The 22872-nt window shown below is 40.6% G+C and overlaps 1 protein-coding gene across 2 annotated transcripts in view; it reads left to right on the top strand.

The window, feature by feature from the left end:
* Positions 1-433: 433 nt before the first annotated feature.
* Positions 434-22872, top strand: part of PPP2R2C (protein phosphatase 2 regulatory subunit Bgamma) — a gene marked incomplete at its 5' end in the record, with an annotated part of 144565 nt that continues 122126 nt past the window's right edge. For both annotated transcript variants that reach the window (XM_082282446.1, XM_082282445.1), the window contains one exon: positions 434-503. In XM_082282446.1, coding sequence (XP_082138572.1) covers positions 434-503 — 70 coding nt within the window. The remainder of the gene's footprint in view (positions 504-22872) is intronic.

Raw genomic sequence — 22872 nt, 5'->3', positions numbered from 1 at the left:
GTCCGGCATCGCCGCCAGCGCCCGGCGCCGGCACCCGGCGCTGCGGGGGCACCTGTGCGCGGAGTACCTGGCCAAGCGACGGGGCTATTCTTTAACTGTGGGAGAAGTGCCTCTTTTCCCTTCACGCGAGCTCCCTACTGGCTTTCTGCATTCGTAATTTCTCGGAGCCGTTTCTCCCTCCGGCTTTCTCCCGCTACTTCTTTTTCCCTTTTTCCCCCCTTCTTTTCTTCTTTTTTTTTTTTTTTTTTCCCCGCTCGTTATTCGCACACCCCCAATCTGTGCTGCCTCAGTAGCTCTCATTATGCTGTGCTCAGTGGCCCGGTGTGTTCCCCGCCTCTGCTAGGCAGTGGCAGCATGGATGGTGCTCTTGTGACGACCTCTGCTGATGCTATCAGTCCACTGCGGATAGGCATGCTGAGTAATCCTGCTGTAAATGGGCGAGGACACGGACACACGGAAAATTAACCACAGCTTTCTGCGAGACCACAACTATGTGACTGAAGGTAACATAAATACTGTCATTTTTCTCTTCTTGCATTGCATATTCTATGCCAGGAATGCACTGTCATGTTTGGAGATGCAGGCTGTTCCTTTTTTCCTTTTTTAAACAGGGGGATTTTCAAGGCGTTTTTCTGTGGGATGTAGCAAAAGAATCTGTCTGAATTTTCTAAATCCCAGAGACATTCTGTCATGCTACAGCAGTATATGAAACTACACGGGCTGGAGAAGGTCTTGCATTGTGCTGAGTTTCTGCTAGTGAGGTGTGCAGCACCTGGCATTGAATGCACAGTAGCTGCAATGTGGAAGACTGGAAGCACTTGATTACTTAAAAAAAAAGGATGAAAGATTTGAGAGCACTGAAGTAAGAGAAATTATTTGCAAAGTTAACTGTTTGCTGGTGTAATAAAGGTTATGCATCTCATTTTGGTAATTATAGCCCAAGCATTACAGACATTGCTGAGTTGATTGTTCCCTAGAGAACTGTATACATTTAGAAGGGATATGTAAGCATCATCCTTTGAAATACTGCTGCCTTCTTTCCATCCCCTGTGTCTGTGCAAGGTACATGAGAAAAGAAAAGGCACCTTCATTTAAAATCATTCAGTGACTTTTAGCTTATTACATAAAAGGAATTTTCCTGCAGGTGACACACATTAAATGCTGAGAGAATTTACCTTGAGAACAGTGAAATGGTTGGGTCAGGTACTGGTCTGTATTTCCTTGCCAGAAAGTTGGTTTAAGAGTAGGCCATTTTAAGATTGATTGAACAGGAGAAATGTGTTCATAGGTGCTTGTCTTTGCAAATGTATTTGTATGTGCAGTTTTAACAGCACTTTTCAGCAGCAGAACCAGTAATCCAGTGTAGGCTTATATAATATGAACACACTTAACATCAGGGTCAACCAATACTCCTGGAGACACAGTCTCCAGAATCTGTCGTCATTTGATCAATGCTCAGTCACTTAATACTCCCATGCTGCATCCTGAAACGTGATCAGCTGATGCTCTCTTGATTATTGATGATTTTAATTTTTTTAGAATAGAGAAAACAGTAGGATGATTTTGTCATACTGGGACCACAAGGCAGATTTTTCAGAAGAAAAATTAAAAATGCTGTGTACTGTAACTGTTACCAGTGACTGGTGTAATTGCTTTCTAATCTTGCCTCTAGGACATTCTTTGCACTCTGGTTCATGTTTCAGTCAATTTTTAAATTTGTTTCGAAGTTTTGGTTAATTTTTTTTCCAGAATTATTATTTATGTTTTGAGATTTGTCACCTGTAATAACATTTGAAGAAACTTTGTTTAAATTTGTAAATTCATGCCTTAGATTCTGCAAAATGCAAGTATAATTACTGCAGTGTACTTGATACATGGTGATTTTCAGATGTGCAGCTATGTTAAAAATTGAACATTCAAGTCTCTCAGTTTTACAATCTGAGGAAAATAATTCCTTGTGGATTTTGCAAATCTGTATTCTCCTCTTCTATATGTCATGGGTGTTCTAAAAATTACATGGAGGATTTTAGTATTTTTTGTGACACTGCTGATGCAAGTGTTAGATTTTTTCTCATGTTTTATCTTCACTTGATACTTGGATCATAAGGAGTGGATGTTCTGTCATTGCACATGGAGGGGCTTGTCTGAAATGGGTCAAAATACGCTTCAAATACCAGTGCTGGCCTATATTATATTTTTCCTGTGATCAGAAGTCATCATTAAATATGTTGGCATCTGTTCTTGAAATCCTCAGTAGCAAAGTGTTAGTTTTTCATCTCTGACTAGTGTAATTCTTGTTGGGAATGCAGAGTTTGTCAGGTGTAATAGAATTCTTCACATCTGTTATATCTGACATTACCACACCTTTGAAAAGATCTTCAAAATCATGAGGGAATGGATTTATCTGTGAAATTTTTCCAGGGAGACCTTCAGCTCAAAGAGGAGCATCACACATTTTAATTTCTCATTGATACACTTTGTTTAAAATGCATAATGAATGCATTAGTTAAACTGGTGCTTAAAATGTGCTTTGTTTGTTCTTCTGTGGGATTTTGTATTTTTTTGTTTAAAGATTTGGCTCTGTGAAAGAACTTTAAGACTTCTCATCTGTAAAGGCCTTCAGTCCTTTCACAGGCTTTGCATTTGGTCCTGTGACATGTTAAGTGCTGTATGAAGGAACAATAGAAAGGCAATAATGTGTTACCTTGTTACACTTCTTTGGGTCCAATCCAAGTTTTTCTTTAGCTTTTGCAATCCACCATTTAAAATGAAGAAATACTGTGTTGTGTCCAGTGTATTAGAGAATCTACCAGTTCATTGCTTTTTGTGAATAACTAAAATTTTATCTTGTTTTCAGAGTATTAAAATCTTGGTAAGTGGTGTCCTCCGTCCTTGCTCTTCCATGCAGCAGATTAAATTAATTTACAAAAGAAGGTATTTCTAACCTTTATATGTACTTTCTTCCTCTAACTGTTCACTGAAGAAAGTAAAGCCAGCAAGAATCATGAAGACGTGGGTTAACTATAGTATTGCTTTACTTCCCTTTCTGTTTTACTTTCTCAGTGATTTAAAAAAGCCCAAGCAATCAGATGACATATGAATTCAGGGTATAGGAAAGCTGTGAGCCAAATCTGATTTTCTCAACTCTCGCTAGGACTGAATGTGTTCCTAACAAAACTGCTTGCTTGACCAAAGTCAAATTTCATCTCTTTGATAGGTCATTATTTTGTAAGATTGGGATTATCTGTGACAAATGTGGCTTTACCATGACTTTGGAAAATTGAATTGGTTTTTAAATATCAAAAATTTTTTTGATTTGTTGTTATACTGTTTCTGGTAATAGGCATTATAGACATACATATGACAGTAGTGGCTACCTGCCCCTACTTCTCCTGTAACATACGCACAACTACAATATAGCATTAAAACAAGCAGAACATGAATAATTTTGTCATTTAAAGTCTTTAAAATTACGTTATGGTTGCACAGTGGAAAAAGGTGATTTAATTCCGGCAGTAATATACAGTAAATTTTTCAATGATTACTTTCAAAAGTAATTTTTGAAGCAAACTGCTTGAATGGACTTTTTTGTGTGATGAAAATAGAAAAGATCTGGTGACACTTGTAAAGAAAGAGAGGAAAAGGATCTGAGGCTTAGAAAATGTGAGCTGTGAGGAAAGATTGAACTTTGCAAAGGTGGTGAAATACTGGGATATATTGCCTAGGGAGCTTGTGATATTTTTATCGCTGAAGTTTTTAAAAGCAGGTGACATAGATGTCTGTAAGAAATGACATGGGGATAGCCGAGCCTCCCGTGGGGCAGAGGAATGGACTAGATGACCTCTGAGATCTGTTCAGGCTTGTGATTCATTGCTGAGCTGTGTTTTATCTTAATTGCCTTTTGCACCACAGCTGTGGGAACCAGCTGCCCAGGAGGTGTTGGGTCAGTAAAATGTGTTATTTCCACAGCAACTGTAGGAGCACTGAGGAGAGAGGAGAGGCACGGGAAGAGAAGATGGGTTGGATGGGAGAAACATGATCCTCCGTTACTGTACAGTCAGTCTGTGGGGGAGAGGGCAAGAATATTGTGGACAGTGAGGGGGGAAGGGGCATAAAAGAGGCTTGTGTGCTTTAGCGGGCAGAGAATGTCCTACAGTCCTAGAGTTCCCTTGGTGTTACCTGTGCTTAAGATTAATGGTAAAACTGACAGGACTGCTGATAGGCTTTGCTGTCTCAGGGCCTTGGGATCAGCCACACAGGATCTGATTCAGAGCAATGAACTGCATGGTATGGTTGCTATATTCCTGGTGGGTTGCAGGAATCAATGGTGCCACTCTTAGTCAACTGCCAGGTTTATTCAGTTACTCCGTTTTTTACTGATTTAACAATTAACGGAAATAATGAGCAAAATTCACTGTTCTTGCCAAACTGTGTTAAAGGGTGTGTTTCACCTCCATGATCCCAAATTTGTTTGGAGGAATGCTTCTCTGGTGGTTGAAGGCATATTACAGGTTGCATGCAGACAAGTCTAGCATATGAATTGATCCCTGCCTTTTTAAGGAATATCTCTGTTTCAGGAAGGAATAAAAAGTTGTTTATACTTCCAGTTTCTGGAGAGACACAGGTTCCTCCCTTGGTCTAGGCCTGGAAATGGAAGCGGAGTCAGTGGAGTTGTACTGGTGCAGTGGGGCAGAAGCTGACCTGCACTGTCTAGTCATGTATATGGCCAAATTGTGCCATTTGATTCTATATGGCTTAACGTCAGTGAAAAAGTTAATCATGTTAATGGTGTATTAATGTCCTCAAATATGTTATTTGAAGAATAATGAGAATTACTGGTGCAGTATAAAACACACTGAATGATAACCATGTGAAATGTTTATTATAGAGGATAAAACCCCTCCTTTTTTTCCTAATGATTTTAAAGAAAAGTCCTCTGCAGATAATGAAAACAGATTTTGGGGCCTTTTCTTTTTGCCTTAACTAAAGAAGTTAGTATCTCTCTTCTCCAGTAATCAAGATTAGAGGAAATTATCAAATTTCATCTGACATAAATTTATCTATGAGCTTTCTTTCTTAAACATCTCAAATATAATTTTAATTAGATCTTAATCTTAATACCTGAAGTATTAATTGGATGAATATAGTGAACAAGTACACTCTGCTGGCTCAGGTTCACCATTGGTCAGTCTAGTTCACTGATTTCTACTTACTAAGAAAAGTATAAGAGGTAACTCTTCCTCTCAACCTCCAGCAATTCAGGATTTATGTTGTGAATATTGATGATTTTAATCTTTTTACAGAACTCATTTAGAAAAAGTTTTAGAATTTCCCTGGAAACTGTTGCTCATTCTTAGTCTAGTCACTTGTGTTACTTATTTTTTTCCTTGAGTCGAGTAAGAATAGGGGTAAACCCTGTAAAAGCATAACTTTTCCCCTTGTTAAACAGGATACAGTTATGTCTTTCTGTGCACGGATTTGGTTCTTTTATTCACAGTGATATTCAGATGAATGTTGTGGGTAGCCTTGAAGATTTGGATTAATAAGGTTTATTCCATCCAAGTGATGTTGCTGACTTTGTAATCTTTATTCATGCGGCTTAGTTGGGTGAAGCCATGGAGGCAGAGCTGGAGCATTGCTGTCACACTGGCTTGCACTGAAGCCCGATCTGTTTGCTCACTCACTCAAACCTGTAGCTGGATGTGGGGTTCAGCATCCAGGAAAATCAAACATTGGCACTACTCAAAGCTTGGATCTGCACAGCACAGATATTTAAGGCAATGTCTGCATGGGTGACATGGGGCAGCAATTCACTCCAACAAGCCCAGAAAAGGAAGTATGGATTTAGCCAGTGTGAATTACACTGCCAGCAGCTCTTGTCGTGATGCCGTACCAGCTACACATTCAAAGTACTCCATTCATACTGTGTCTGTTAGGCACTCGTAAGATTGTTGTCTCTATTTTGCCAAATCTATTTTATGAAGAAATCATAAATCAGGATTGTGGTTAGGATGGTTGATCCTAGGCTGGGACTTCGGAGTTGCTTAGTTTGCTGTTCCCAGCATTCCCACATGTTAGTGTTAACTTGTTACTGCCTCCTCAGAAGACCTGCCTCTTCAAGGATGGGATTTGTTTAAGGTCTGGTTGTTAGATCATCCTGAGAGGAAATTTTGATCCACTCTGAGGTGCAGGACATGCTTCCAAGGCATGCACTTGGTTTGGATCTTCATTTAATGTCTTGCTCTCCCGATGACAGTTATTCATCGTGTCACATGTACCCTGTAAAGGTTTACTAAGTGGGATTAAGCTGGGCTGCAATTTTCCCTGTTTGCAAAGGGATAGATCTCTGATGCTGGGTCATTGGTTTTGGTGGGTTGCCCTTAGGGACTGATGGCAACCTTGGCTCACTTCACATGCATATGTAATCAACAGACGATTTTGCACTCACTATCTAAATAATAAATGTATTTGGTTGCTGTATAGTGCCAGAGGTCCTGGAGAAGTGAATAAGATGTATTAACAAAAGAAAAGAACAATCTAGAATATTAGCTACATGACAAACCAGCTAAGCTCCTTCCATGAGAATGAGAACATGGAGCTGAAAAAGAACCCACTTCCACCAATCAGGAGCTTTTCCAGGTGCCAGCAGACAAGAAACATCATAAATAGAAATGTTTATGGTATATTTAACTATATAACTGTTACATGTAATAGATTGAGTGACATATAAGCCTTAAAAACAGAAGTTCAGGACATGGACAGTGCAATGTGTGTGTAAGATAAAATGCAGGCATAGATATATGATATGATCCATGCAAGCTCACTGTCTCTGCCAGATCTTCTTCTAATTGAAACTGACAGTTTAAAAGTATTAAATAGTGTAAAACTAAACAACATTGTGCAGGTAAAGTGAGTGTCATTGTTCACCATGGGAACAGTTTATTTAGTGTATGTATCATTATGAAACTGTACTTCGCAGTGTATTTTCTATATGTTTTCTATGTAAATCTCAGACATTTCAGCAATATATCATATATTTAAATGGTGAATTTAGAGAATAATAGATGTTGTTCTTGCATCAGTTTAAAATGTGAAACATCATACAATAACACTGAATATTTTATCATGAAGAAGAGCTGTCTTTTATTACAGCCATGAAAAGGTAATCCATCTTTACTGTTTATGCTGTGTAACTACTACATCATTACTAGTTGTATCCTTGAAACTTTCCATCCACAGTTTATTTAATCACCATAGGCTTTGTCTCAAGGACTGTATGCTAAGAGAACACAAAGTATTTGCTGGCTAATCTCAGTGTAGTTGTTTGGCCAGGGAAAGGTAATAAACTCAGAAAATTAGATCAAGTTATTATGGGGACTTCTGGGACTTTTTTAAACAAGAAAGGGTTTTAAATGAACTTCTAGCCATATTGAGGCACTTTCCTGATCAACTATTTCCACAGTTCTTAGGTTAATGCTAAGTTTGCCCTTAATCATGAATGTGGTCTATATTACTGGTTCCTGGTGAAAGTTCTCCAATTCTTTCCCAAGAACAAAACCCCCACCTAGCAAAGCAGCTTTATATATGGTAAGAGAATTCCTTTCCTCAAGAATATTTCCTTGCTGAAAAACTCTTGTTCCTGTTTTTGTTATTACTTGAATGCAAATGAAAGCAGACTGTATTTTGCCAGTTAAAGACAAGTAATACAAATGTACATAGAGATGAGATTCGTAATAAATCTGTATTGTTAAATATAGCAGTGTTTTTTTCTTTCATATTCACTGATCGATCTGTTACAAAAAAGAGAAGAAAAGGGTGCAAACATCTGTGTTATAATGACATTTATGTGTTTTACTTAGAGTACAGAAGAAAGTAAAAGACTAAGAGTTGGTTTATTTTTCTCTAGTTCCAGTTCAACTCAAGTTTGTTTAGAACTTATTGCTTAGTGTTACCTTACTTCTTCCTGTTTGCAGTGCTTTTGTTGTTCCGTGACTCAGGTGTTGCAAATAGTTAATGACTCTACAAAAAACCACCATTTGCATAAATTCTGAGGTTAATGCTGCCTGTGGTAGTAGTGTTTGCATTAAAGGCAGCCATAACATGCTCTACCAGTTTCTGGGCCGGTTTCTAGTAGAAATAAAGATCATCAGAGTTGAATTAAATGATTGTTTATTTTTTTTCCTCAATTTTTAATGACTCCATATTATTCCTCCTGATTCTAAGATGTTAAATGAACACTTCAAATAGAAACTAAAAATAATTTTCAATCAGTGAGCTGATCACCAATTATCAATAATTTATTTCTAAACTTTCATCCAGCCAAAAAAACATCATGTTGTACTGTTTGAGAGGTATCAATTTGACAGAACCTGGAATGAGGTCTTTAATAAGTGTATAGCTGTAAATCAGGATCTGTTATTATTTCATAAATAATTTCTGATAGAATGTCTTTATTTCTACATTGTGCTGTGATAAAAAGAAAACTTCAACTAATAAATTCAGTAATAATAATTAAGTAGAAAAAGTCAACAAGTAGGCACAGTGGTCTGGTGAGTGTGGGCCTGAATTGGCTGCCAAGGTAGCACATGACTCTTGTAATGATACATGTTAGTTTGACACCCTGCTTGATTTGATATCTTTTATTGCTGCATGCAGATCTGTGATGTGGGAATAACCGGTACAAGATGAAGTCAGATGTGTATTCTGTAGTCTTCTTTTGAATGGAAGATTTAGGTCAAGTATATTCTCTTTAATCAGCAGTGAAGCTCAAAGCAGAATTCACATATGCAGTCTCTTTGAAATAGGTAGATGTGAATTATTACATCTTACAGAATTTCCTGGATTGCCTTACTAAGAGTCAAGTAGTGGTCCTATGGATGATGGTTATTCTCATTGCTCAGGTGCAATATGAATATGATTTTGTGCATGTTGTGTGCACTTGTGTTACGGTATGTGTTACACTCACAGAAGTTTTGTGGATGACTGCTACTGCATGTTTCTGGTGTGTCTGTATTCCTCCCAGTTGCTGTGCTTGAAATGTGAATCTCGAAGTACTGGAATGGCAATGGAGAAGTTTCAGCACTGGGAGACAGTAAGAGCTGGTATGTAGGGCACTGTCCTTCAAGTCCTGTATGACTGACAGTCTGTTTTGGTCTATGTGTGACAGTGTTTGCTGGTCAGGGGAGTGAGACTTGGCTGTGACTGGAGCAAAATTTTCCTTACACCATGGTGTGAGAAGCAGTGTCCTTGAATTTCTGATTTTCCTCTATGGTGGTGATGAGCTGCAGCTTTCTGACAAACTGTTTCCTTGAATGTGGATTTTATTTTCCAGGATTAAATGCGTGCTTACTTGATAGAGTAGACATTTCTGTGCTTCCGCATGCATTTCAGAAAGATGAAGAAAACAGAGCAGAGGCCTTTTGTGTTACTATGTAAATGTTACAAAAGGTGCTAGTTTTAAGACAAGTAAGTTGCATATATTAGCAGCAATGATACTTCAACTCAGCCAATTATATTAAAACTTCAAGATTTACTGTCTGCAAGAATTCACACTACATCCAAGTGAAAGGTTTTAGTTGCCATAACTTTGAGCTGTGCTGCAGAAATTACTGCTGAGTGTGATTTGTAGAGGGTACAGACAAACAGCTCTTTGTTGTGTTGATTTTTCCCTGGTTTTTTGTTTAGATTGTTGACAATATCTTTTACTTCTTCATACCTTCAAGTTAATTTCAAGGTATTTAAAATTTGGGATTTGGTTTGAAACTGACATGGTTGCCATTATTGTCAGCAAATTGCCCATTCTCCAGAGGAGTCTGTAGCTTGGGATGCCCATTTTCCTTCCCTGCTGCTCTTGGAGCCTCTCCTATTTCAGGGGAAGTATCAGAGCAGCAGGGAAAGAGGGGATGGTTAGCCCACCAACTGAGGCTTCTTCAGAAAATGTCAGCAGACTTGGCCTGGTTTATATTTGTCCTTTGCTGTCAGGGAGGGAACCACCACAGCTGCCTGCTCCTGAGAGCACGGGTGGCCGTGGGCAGTGCTGTCTTCTGCTGGTGCAAAGTTGCCATCTGTCATCAGGGTCCCATTGCTGCTCCCTGTGACCTGCTCAGTGTGCACCGGTTTGGTCAGTGTGGGAAAGACTTACAGAGTAGTGAAGTTTACTGCTGTGCTCCTTCAAAACCACCTTATTATAAGGCTTCTGCAATATTTATGCACAGTAGAAGGAAGGGAGGAAATACCAACTATAAGTACACTGGAAAAATGTTTGGCGGCTGTCCTGGATGTACCTGGGAAATGGTAGTAATAGTAGTAATGTTAAATGTGAAAGCAGAAAGCTTTGATGCTTCTGCACTATAAATAATTACTAACAAAGGCGATTGCCAATGTGGAGAGTTGTTTGCAAAGGGATTCATTTCTGACTTTTAAGTGTAAGTATATTTAGACAGAAAATTATTTTTGTTCCTGAAAGCCAGGAAGTTGTAAATGGGAAGGATTAGTGATTTGGACCCCACAGAGCAAACATCAGGCTGGTTATTACAGATGAGACGTGATGGATGTAGTTATATTAAGTTTAGCACAGGAAGCTATTCCTATATTTTACATTTTAATGACTGAACTCAGTCATATTATTGTTAGCAGTTGAATTTACACTGTTTTCTTTAAAATATACTCAGTTTGGCAGTCTCCTTTCCTGAAATGCTGCAAATATTTCGAAGTCCTTAATGTCCCTCTTGCTAAGTACCTTTGATCTAAAAATCTTCATTGAGAAATTTGTTTGTGCATATGAGTGTTGCTGCCGGTTCCGAGCTTCCCTTCCCCCTCCCCAAGACATTTGCCTCTGCCATGTGTTCTGAACTCCTTTGTTCCAAGAGCAGGCAAAACCAACTGTAACTCAAACTCTTTAGCAGTGTCTGATTGGCCGCTCACCCCAGCTCTGCCCCCAGTCCTCCCCTTTCCCCTTCTCCGAATAAAAGAAAGGACCAAGGGGGGACCTGCCCTCTTTGGCTTTGCACCCCTTTCTGCAAACATCTGTGTGTTTCTGTTTTCTGTTTGAAAGCTTCTAATTGCAGAAGTTAGGCAAACCAGAAGCTCTATTTCTCCCTCTTTGCTTCTGCTGGTGGTATTAGATTTGCAGCTACCATTTGCCGCTTTTAGAGCTACTGAAGTGCCGGATTGCCCGTGCTGCCTCTCTAGGCTGCCCGAGGCTTTCTAAGGCATTGAACTATGAGCGTAGCCGGTAAAAAGCTGTAAGTATATTTCCACATCTGGCACCCAGCGTGCTCTCTCTGAACCTCAGTTTTGAGAGACTTTTAGGGTGTCCCAGCAGCTGCGTGTCTGCTGGAGTTAGCTCTGCACATCCTGCCGTGCCAGCTCTTTGTAGCGTGCTGTTACTTTTTGCGTAACAGCGGGCCCAGAGCCTCAGCCTGTACTGTCCCCCACACCACGTGGTGAGGGAACGGCTGGAAAGTAGAAGACCCTTTTTGCTTATTTTTTTTCCTCCAGACCAGCTTTCCTGTGGTAAATCCAGAATTCTGGTGAGTATTTCCCTGCTGGTTTAGGGGCTTCTGTCTTAAGCTGGTGCCTGTGCAAATTTTCTCTTTTTTTTCCTCTTTTTTTGCGATTTGGGACTGAGGTTTGTGGTGCTGCATTCGTAATGGGATCTGAGGTTTCTGCACACCATAGAGAAATATACTACCAAGTTCAAAGCTACCTTTCTTGTACTGGGCATAAATACCCTAAAAATCTAGTTCAATTTTTTGTACGATGACTTTTTCAGTACTTTCCTAATCTGACCTCCGAGGACATGAGATATTCTGAATTTTGGGATGAGGGGGGGAGAAAACTCTCCTCTCTGAGGTGTTCAGGCGACGAAACAGTTTCAGAATTCTTTCCTCTCCTGTTACTAAGTTACACTTTGCCAAGAAAAAAGCAGTACGTGAAAAGCCACCGCAGAAATCCTCTTTTAATTCCCTTACACCCTCTTACAACCCCTGTGTCCCTGACCCCTCTTCCCCTACACTGGAAAACACAGCTAGAGCAGACTGCTTCTCAGCACAGGAGTTCCATCGTCCTCCTGGCTCACCCGTGTTTCCTCAGCACCCTGCCTTGGATGGGAATCCGGAGCCCGTCCCAGGACCTTTCCAAACCCTTTTCTCCACTCCATTGTCCCCAGTTTCTAGCCCTCATGTTTTAAGCGCACGTAAAAACCCCTTCTCCCCTGATTTTGTTCCCAGGGACAGCCATTGCCACGTGCTCTCAGGTTGGGAAAAACCCCCTCCCCCCAACCCCGTTTCTCCGAGTTTGTTTGTCTCCAATAATGGCGGATGCAAAGTTTCTTCATCTCCAAACTACACCTCCCACAATCCCTTTCTCCCCCACCTCACAAATCCCTTCTTGTCCCCATCCCCTCCCACTCCCGTGTTGGAACCTGTCCCTGCCCCAAACCCTGCCCCCACAGCATCGTGTTTCACCCCTCCCTCTGTTCCCACCCATGGCTCAAGTACCGCCCCTGCCTCCCACAACCCCGCCCCCAACCCCTCCCCTCCTCCTGCTGCGTCCCTGCCTCCACTCCCCATCCCTGCCCCTCCACTCCCTGCCCCTGCTTCCCATTGTCCAACCCCAGGTTCCCACAGTCGTGTGAGTACCCCCTTAAATCTGGGAACCCATGGCTACCAGGAAGTAACTGCTGCTGCTACTACTGCACTCTCTCGTACTAGCACAACAGCTAACCATGGCTGGACGCCCTTTTCGTTATTCTAATATTAAGGATTTGTGCAAGGCAATTAAGGAGTTTGGTATGCATAGTAATTTTTTAAAGAGCCTTTTAAGTGCTACTTTTGCAACTCACTTACTTGTACCTCATGATTTAATTACAATAATGCAAACTCTTCTCACACCTGGTGATTTTGTGTTGTGGAAACAACAATGGAAAATAATTTTATCTGATTTATTGCAAATTTTGTGGCAAACTCCAGATAATTACATGGACTGTGACAATAATTATATCACATTAGACCTTTTATCTGATGACAATAATATTGCAAATCCCCAAAAACAAGCAATACTTATCCCTCATCCAGTTCTTACTGAAATCACACATGCTGCTGAAAAGGCCTTAACATTACTACCATCTCAGACTCCTACATCTCATTATACCAACATCAAACAATTGCCAAATGAAAATATTATTCACTTTTATAACCGTTTGTGCAAAGCTATCTTTTCCCAGGTCCCTAATCCTGACCTCCAACAAGTGCTCCTACTCAAACTGCTCCAAGTGAATACGAATGATGCTTGCAAATAAGTCATCCTTGCTCTTCCTTTGCATCCTCCTCCGACTGTTGAATCCATCCTTGAAGTCTGTACAAAGAAGGTGCAGCTGAACACAGCTGTTCCCTTTTTGAAAAAAGTGGGGATGGTGGGGGAGCTTGTGGAGAATGCTATGGGTACAGGGGAAACTCAATCTCGAAGTAACTTTGTATGCTATCGTTGTCAGAAAAAGGGACATGTAGCTCGCAATTGCAGAGCAATTATAACTGCTGATAAAAACTCTCCAAAGACTGTTTCCCCAGGTCAACAGCAGGGAAACTAGCGACTCAACGCGTCCTAACAGCTCCGCGTTCCGACATAAATAGGGCTGCAGACAAAGCAACTTGGACTTCTGGACTCAGGTTTAAGGTAACCTGTGATAAAGCACACCATTTCAACAACAACAAACAGACTGTGATACCCATCTCATTCCAGAATGTGGATCACATGCCAGACTTTACATACCTTTTTATTATTGGGGACACTTGGGAAACACCTGCTGGGATAGAGGTTACACCCACACTCATGAAAGTGGATCAGAATGGGTGTTCTAACCTAATTGTACAATGTATATATCCACTGTACTTTATGGCAAAGGGTCAAGTCATTGCACAGGCCATTCCACTGCCCAAATACCTGCCCACAGATGGTCATATCCCAGCCATCTGTTGGACGGAGGTTTTGGGAAATGATAAACCTGTAGTAGAATGTAAGCTCCATCACAGATCACATAAAATCAGTATCATGGGGATGATAGATACAGGTGCTGATGTGTCGGTCATTCCATTTGATAAGTGGCCTGTGCAGTGGGAATTGCAATCTCAGGGCATCATACAAGGGATTGGAGGTACCCAAATTTTGAAGCAATCCAAAAACACCATTCAGATTGAAGGTCCTGAAGGACAAATAGTGACACTTCGTCCATATGTCCTAGACACCAAATTCACCCTGTGGGGAAGGGATGCCATATCTCAGTGGGGAACAAAAATTGATATCACCCCTAGACACAAAATTTTCCCGTGCGGCCGCTGGAGCTGAGCACCAACCACAAAAGCTAACTTGGAAAACAGATGAACCAATGTGGGTTAACCAGTGGTCGCTAAAAGAAGAAAACTTAGAGGCACTCAAAACATTAGTAGCTGAACAATTGGCTAAAGGGAATATTGTACGAACTAATAGCCCCTGGAATACTCCTGTGTTTGTAATACAAAAACCAGGAAAGAACAAATATAGGCTCCTCCAAGATCTTAGAGAAATCAATAAGGTTATTGAAGACATGGGTCCCCTTCAACCAGGTATGCCATCACCTTCAATGCTCCCACAACACTGGCTTTAGCTGTTCTTGACATTAAAGATTGCTTCTTTCATGTTCCACTCCACCCTGCAGATGCCCCTCGATTTGCATTTTCTGTGCCATCTCTTAATCATGAGACTCCCATGGAACGTTACCATTGGCTTGTGCTTCCCAAAGGTATGAAAAATTCCCCAACTCTCTGCCAAGAGTATATTGCTAAAATTCTATCTCCTATCTGTGCTAAATCAGAGAAAGCCATCATGGATGATGTGCCGTTATGTGCTCCCAATAATCAGTATCTCGAGCAGACACTTAACATGGTGATTGAGGCCCTAGAGGCCAAGGGCTTTGAATTACAACCAGAAAAAATGCAGTGAACAAGCCCTTGGAAATACCTTGGACTCAAAATCACAGAAACCTCTATCACCCCAACACCCGTCACCATTAATAATAACCCAAAAACACTAGAGGAAGTGCAACAGATCTGTGGGACACTGAAGTATTTAAGGTCCTGGTTAGGACTCACCACAGAGGATGTAGCTCCTATTGCAAACCTGTTAAAAGGGGAAGGTGGTCCAGCATCCCCTAGATCCCTGACAGAAGAGGCAAGGCAGTCTCTCAAAAAGATACAAGAGATCATTTCTACCAGACAAACCCTCCCTACCCTGTAAGCTTGTCATTCTAGGGAAGGTACCACACTTTCACGGCCTCATATTTCAGTGGGACAAAGAACAGAAGGAACCCCTCATCATAACTGAATGGGTATTCCTTCCACTCCAACCTCCTAAAACCATCACACAGCCACAAGAACTAATGGCAAAAATTATCATGAAGGGTAGAGCAAGGCTCCGCACCCTGGCAGGATGTGACTTTGCATGCATCTACTTACCTGTAACAACAGACACATTAGATCACCTACTTCAAAATAATACAAATTTACAATTTGTATTAGATAGTTACTCAGGCCAAATCTCCAGTCATTACCCAAAACATGACATGTTTAATCTGAAATTCTCTTTCCTCCCTTGAGAGATTCAAAGTAGAAAACCCCTCGATGCGATTACCATTTTTACAGATGCTTCAGGAAAAAGTAAAATGTCCGTGATCACATGGAAAAACCCAAAGATGCAAAAGTGGGAATCTGTCATCAAAGTAATCCAGGGATCACCACAAGTAGCTGAACTAGCAGCTGCCATTAGAGCATTTGAGAGGCTCAAAGAACCCTTTAATTTGGTCACAGACTCAGCATATGTAGCTGGAGTTAACTGCTAGAGCTGAGCATGCTCTCCTAAAAGAAATCTCCAACAAAAAAATTTATGATTTGCTCTCAAAGCTAATTTATCTGGTTTCCCACAGAGAGCGTCCCTATTTTGTCATGCATGTGAGGTCACATACAAACCTGCCAGGATTTATTGCAGAGGGTAATCATAGAGCTGATGCTCTGGCTATGCCAGCAGACACAGTTTTATCAGCCGACTTACCAAAGCTCCTCCAAGTTTTTAAACAGGCAAAATTGAGCCGTGCCATGTACCATCAAAATATTCCTGCTCTTATCCGCATGTTTCATCTATCGCAGACACAGAGAAAAGCAATAGTGGCAACATGTCCCAGCTGCCAGAAGCTACAGCTTCCATCACTGGGCATGGGGGTCAATCCCAGAGGCATTAATAGTGGTGAAGTGTGGTGATGGACGTCACACATTTCCCTGAATTTGGGAGATGAAAACGTGTTCATGTTTCTATTGATACCTTCTCTGGTACTATGTATGCCTCTGCACATGCTGGTGAAAAGGATAAAGACGTTGAAAAACCTCTTGTCCAAGCTTTTGCTGTGCTCAGTATACCTGAGGAGATAAAAACTGATCATGGACCTGCCTACACCTCCCAGGAGTTTAAAAACTTTCATCAGCAGTGGGGATTTCAGAATGTTACAGGTATTTCCCACTCCCCAACTGGACAAGGCATTGTTGAATGTGCCCATCAAACCCTCAAGCAAATGCTGCTACAACAGTCAGGGACCACTAAACTCAACTCACCTGTCCTCAGACTCAGCAAGCGGTTGCTTACCATAAACTTCCTGAACAGCACCTTTGAGGATCCGAACCCTCCCACCTACCGTCATTTCCAGAACACTGGGAGACAGAAACTGAAGGAAAGTCCAGAAGTCCTGATCCGGGACCCAGAGACTCAAAAAATCCAAGGACCATACAAACTTGTAACTTGGGGATGTGGGTATGCCAGTGTATCTACCCCTCAAGGACTGAGGTGGATCCCAGGGAAATGGGTAAAACCTTATGTCACTTCCTCAAAAGTTAAGGAGGTTAAAACTGCCTCCTGGAGGAGACACCGTAAAAAAGATCCTGATTTTGCACCCTCAAGTAAACTCCCTACTGCAGATTTTGATGTTAATCCCTTAAGTTAAGTTGCACTGCTTTACACTCACATTTTGCACTGTATTTTGTAAATCTTTGTCCTGATGCCCTATACCATAGATGTCCTGACTAACCCCCTGAGTTTTAACTGGGGAACTAGTTTAAGGGCAACCTAAGTCCTGTCGAGTTGTAGGGATGATAGATTCCAATTATGTTTTGCACTGCTGTTTTGTTACTGTTCTATGTACTTTAAGTTACTAAGAGTTACAACCCAGCTTTAAAGAAAAAAAAATAGGGAATTGTTGCTGCCTGTTCCGAGCTTCCCTTCCCCCTCCCCAAGACATTTGCCTCTGCCATGTGTTCTGAACTCCTTTGTTCCAAGAGCAGGCAAAACCAACTGTAACTCAAACTCTTTAGCAGTGTCTGATTGGCCGGTCACCCCAGCTCTGCCCCCAGTCCTCCCCTTTCCCCTTCTCCGAATAAAAGAAAGGACCAAGGGGGGACCTGCCCTCTTTGGCTTTGCACCCCTTTCTGCAAACATCTGTGTGTTTCTGTTTTCTGTTTGAAAGCTTCTAATTGCAGAAGTTAGGCAAACCAGAAGCTCTATTTCTCCCTCTTTGCTTCTGCTGGTGGTATTAGATTTGCAGCTACCATTTGCCGCTTTTAGAGCTACTGAAGTGCCGGATTGCCCGTGCTGCCTCTCTAGGCTGCCCGAGGCTTTCTGAGGCATTGAACTATGAGACTAGCTGGTAAAAAGCTGTGAGTATATCTCCACATATGAGCACAGACATACTCTATCATAGTAACAGAACCCAAATAATTGAACTTGAGGGAAGGAATAAAGGAACTTACCAGAGTCTCCTGTACTTTGCCTTTGTCGGTTTTGCACTGCAGTCCAGAAATTGTGACTCCAAAATCCGAGATTTTAATGTATAAGTGAAACCCTGTAGGACTTTGCATGGCAAGATATATTAGGGAAATAGTGCTAATGCCCGAGTATAAAAAAAATACAAGTAGCTAGATGAGATTGACTACATGTGACAGCAAGAGATACCTAAACATTTCAACTAGGACATGCCATTATGGGTTCAACCTGATACTAGGAGAGCTGCTGCACAGTTCAAGCAACTTGAGAACAGTTTTTTTCTCATAAAAATAGTAACTTCACCTGTTTACATGTCCTGCACAAAGAATTTGTTGAAGTCTTGTGTTTTAGCTTGTAAGTGGTGGTTCTTGTGAGTTTATGTAAAAAGTCTTTGCTTTTTCAGTTCCTTGTTTTGTGGCCTGCAGAGAAACCTGATGGAGCACAGAAAGATTCTCCTTTCTCCAATTTTATTTTTCACAAACTGCTCCTATTGGTGGAAGCATGAACAGAGTTTATTGACAGAGTTCAGTAGTAGCACACCGGGCTAAGGTAGAGACGGGATAAAACACCTGTGTAACCTCCTGTAAAATATGTTAGTTCTTAAAAGCAGTAGTACAGCATTCCCTTTAGTATTTATCCAACTCAGAATCCCCAGAGCTCCTCTTTTCAACTCTGGGGCGACCCAGATCATATCCGTGGATGGTCCATTTCTGCTCTCAAAGCTAGCTGCTTTAAAAACTGTCCACTTTTGATGTTGTGTTTCTGTAAAATAACTGATTACTCATGCCTATATTAGATATTTACAACAATAAATGTGATCTAAGACATGAGCTGTAGTTTATCTGTATTTAAGATCTTTTAACTCACAGATAGCCATCAGACTGGCTATCAGATAGTCTTTTTCCCCAGTCTGAATCTCAGGTCCAGTAACACACCACACTTGAAGAACAGGAAGAAGGACATGTTGATCAGTTCTTGTAGTTCAAAATTTGGGCTGAATCTAAAATACATCTGTTTTTCTAGACATCTGACATGTGGTCAAGACTGGAAAGTATGTAAGAGAGCATGAATATTTTTGGACTAAATATCTTACAAGAGTAATTCACATTTTCCCCTGGTTCACACAGCCTTCTACCCAGGCAACAGATGGGTAACCTTAACTCTTAAACCTAATGGTCTGTCTTGAAGTTCCTTTTCATGTGCTTCTGGTATGTGTCTTCATACTGCTAAAGTTCCTTTGATCTCCTCTTGGCCACTTTCCAGACCATCTTTTAATTCCTTTTGTGAAATTTCCATACCAGCTTTAACTCTTGCCAGAAGGCAACTGTTCCATATCTGTGTCAAGCAGGACACTAAAGCTTTAAATTCTCAGCATTTTTCTCTCTGGCAGTAGTACTCCCTGCTCAGACTTCAGAGTCATCAGGAATATGTAGATCCAAGCACTGCTGGCGAAAGAAATAAGGACACAGAATTCCTTCCTTGACAACAATTGTTCCCTTTCTGTTTGATGCTTGACATGATTGTAGTGATACTTGGCTTTTATCTGCAGTACTTGCTACTCCTTAAGTTCCAGGAATCTTTATTAAAAAAAAAAAAAAAGGGGTGTCCAGCCAAAACCACAACTTGTTTGGTACTCTTTGCCAAGTTCTTTCTGTTGTCTGTGTGTATATCCATTGAATCTCAGGAGTGCAAGACCTGGGATTGTCCCTTAGTACCATTCTTTTACTGTCATTAAAGGACACAGATGTGACTCAGAATCATCTTGGACTTGATTAACTGATCTGTAGATGACCCTCAGGTGCAGGGCAAAGGTTGTTTTTAAATTTGAAGAGTCCTTACTTCTGCACCATTTTATTGAAAAGGAGTTTCTGAGTTTTGGGGAAGCCTGGTGTCCTTCCAGGGTAAGGTCCCAGTTAAATATGTTAATATTAACAGACATGGTTGAAGAACAGGTTAACATATTATCATAAGGTTTTTAAGTTTACTGTTTGTTATGACTCACCCCTGCAGGTGAGAGTGACTGAGATTCTTGTTAATAGATGTCTTGCAGTAGATTAGAGTGAAATGACACTGACTACATAAGCATATATATATATATATATATATATATGTTTATGTAGGGATTATTTTAGATTGATGTACTTGCAATGGAAAGGAGGTATGTAGCCATTTTGGTTATTTTCTGTCTGTAGTAATATAACAGTATGAAAGTATAAAGATACCACTTAAGAAAATACATAAGGAAAAGAAAGAATGAGAAAGAAAGGGTAAGAGTAGATAGTGGAGAGGAAAGATATCTACCCATCTACCAAGGAGGCTTGATTGTGGTTATTTGGTGTCCATTGATTGAAGTGATGGTCTCCATCTTGATCAGTTGGGAGTGGGGGAAGCCCCTGAAACACAAAATTCAATGGGTTAATAAACATTCAGGTTTCTTGGACAACCCTTCCCTTACTGGGGGGGCACTTTTACACTGTCTGATGTAACACTGTGGATCACATGCAGTCCTCTGGTGGAAGGCCCCAAAAATTAGTCAGGGGGAACTCTGGGGGTCTCTGATGGTTTATGACACCTTTGAAGACATGACAGCTGCCTCTCATGAGAAATGGTAGTGACTAAATAATAGAATTTTTTAAAATTTAATTTTTTTTTTTTACTCTGGTAGGTTTTAAAAAACTGAAATGCATTACTTAGATTTGTTAGGACACTAAGGTCTGTGTTTCTATAAAAGAGCAACAAGACCATCTTTAAAATCCTGGTGGGTTGTTAAAAGCATTTGTGTAATTGTGACTTAGTATCCAATGAAGTCTGTTGAGAACCTGGCACCAGCTGGAGTGGGATTGGATCTGGGTGCATGGCTTTGCATAACTGTACTCTCTGTACTCTATGTACATATTGTAAGTCCAGAAAAATATATGTATGTATGTATATATTTTGTTTGTGATTTGAGTCATGATTTTAATCTCATAGAATTGTATAATGGCTTGGGTTGGGAGGGACCTTAAAGACGCCTTCCACTAGACCAGATTGCTCAAAGCTCCATCCAGCCTGGCCTTGAACACTTTCAAGGAGGATACACAGCTTCTCTGGCCAACCTGCTCCAGTGCCTCACCTCTACACCTATCCTGCATCTATAAATCTATTAATTTGTCTTAATCTCTGCATCTGCTTGTTCTAACTGCTTTGTACAGTAACCCTAGACACTTTTGTCTTCAGTACCACATTGTATATAGTGTGAGAATGTAGTTTATAACCCCTGCTACTGCAAGAACTTTTTTTGAAGAGTTTATCTTAGCACGCACCCAGAAACCTTTCTGGAAGTTTCAAGTGTGCTAAATCTTCACAGATTCAATACCATTGCGGGCTTCGTTCTTTAGGACAACAGTAGGTAAAGATGAAAATGTGGCTGAACTCCATCTACCATATTCAGAATTGTTAGAATCTACAAAGCTTAGATTTTCCTACTGCTGTCAGGAAATGTAAGTACATTCTTCAGTTTCGCACAAAAGTTTCTGGGAGGTAAAATTGCCATGGTGCCATGATGGCTAGCATGATGTCCCAGGCACTGAGCAATCTTCTGCCTGCCTCGAGCGAGGACAGATGGAAACTGATCGCGGCAGGGGAGGGCCAGCGAAGCATCTGCTCGGGATGACCTTGCCCACCGGTGTCGAAGGCACGCAAGGAGGTAGGAAAAGAGTGGAGGGACTCCTTCGTGGAGGAAGGGGTTTATTGCAGGGAAAAATCCACAGAACCAAGTCGAAGCTGCATGGCTTGGAGGAGTCTTGTACCCCCATGAAACAGGCGTGGAAAACACAAAGTAACCAATAGAACATCAGCCAGGGAGAAGGAATTACAGCAAATGGGAGAAGTGGTAGGCGGGGAGGGATAACAAGGACCTATTTAACAACTGAAGAACACACATCTCTCTGGAAATACAACCAAATATGAGAAATAAGGGCAGGGAGGGCTGTGGCCAATGGTAAGGCACGGATTTATGTGTTTTTCACAGCCTTGTGAGCGCTCAGGGCTTTTGGGCTGTGGCAGTATCAAACCAGTGGACCTTTGGGTCTACTTGATCTGGCTGACCCTGGCTTTGGCCATGGTTCACCACAACATAAAATCATGTGGATTTGTTAGTCAGTTTTCTTAGGGTTTAATGCAATTCTATTTATCAGTAAACCATATGCTATCCTTTAACCAAGGAACCAGATTTTCTGTAGCTACTACAGCTATTTAGAATTACCATTTTGTTCATTTGCATAATAAGTTAGGAAATCTACTTGAAAATTCTAATGCATAATATGATTTATTAAATGCAAGGTTAAAATCAGGGTTAAAATTACCCTGTTGAATACTGTGACCTTAATACTGTCTTTGCAAGTTTCCTTAGGAGCTTAATACATTCAGATTTATACTAACTTGAGTACAACCCATTTATTTTTCTTTGACCCTTTTGTCTGCTATATGATTTACTCATGCTGTATATTGTTTTCTTTTAAATACTGTTAAGTCTTTGCTTGAAGCAAAACTGCTCTCCAGATTTTCTCTTGGAGGTAATTTGCTCTAGGCTACTTTTTAACTTTCTGAAATGAAAAGTAATTGCGGTTCAGGTTTTAATTGTATGTCTTTTTCTCCTTTCAAGAATATGCTGCCTGGACACATCACTTTGTTATTTAAAGGGCTGATAAATGTGTCTAAGTTGTGTTAATTTATGTGGCAATAGAATTCAAATTAATGCTAACCAGAAGATCTTTCAATGCATGAGTAGTGTGAAAGGTATAATTAAATGTCTTGGAAAAAAAAAATTACAGGATATTTCATGAATGTCAATAACAAAGTTTTAGCCCTTAAATAATTTTTCTTTGTTATAGATACTTTTCAGGGTTGTCTCTACCAGAACCTTAAAAAAATGTATGTCTTAAGAAAACAGTAATTCTTCCTCTTCATTTGCCCATTTGGGTCTGTGCTTATTTGTTAGGTTGATATTGTCTTCCTAAATTAGGCTTTTACAGATTCCAGAAAGTTCACAGTGTTATA

This window comes from Coloeus monedula (genome assembly GCF_965178545.1).
Source record: "Coloeus monedula genome assembly, chromosome: 5".
Lineage (NCBI taxonomy): Eukaryota > Metazoa > Chordata > Aves > Passeriformes > Corvidae > Coloeus > Coloeus monedula.
Note: the sequence above shows the minus strand (reverse complement) of the source record. Positions and strands in the feature narration are given on the sequence as shown.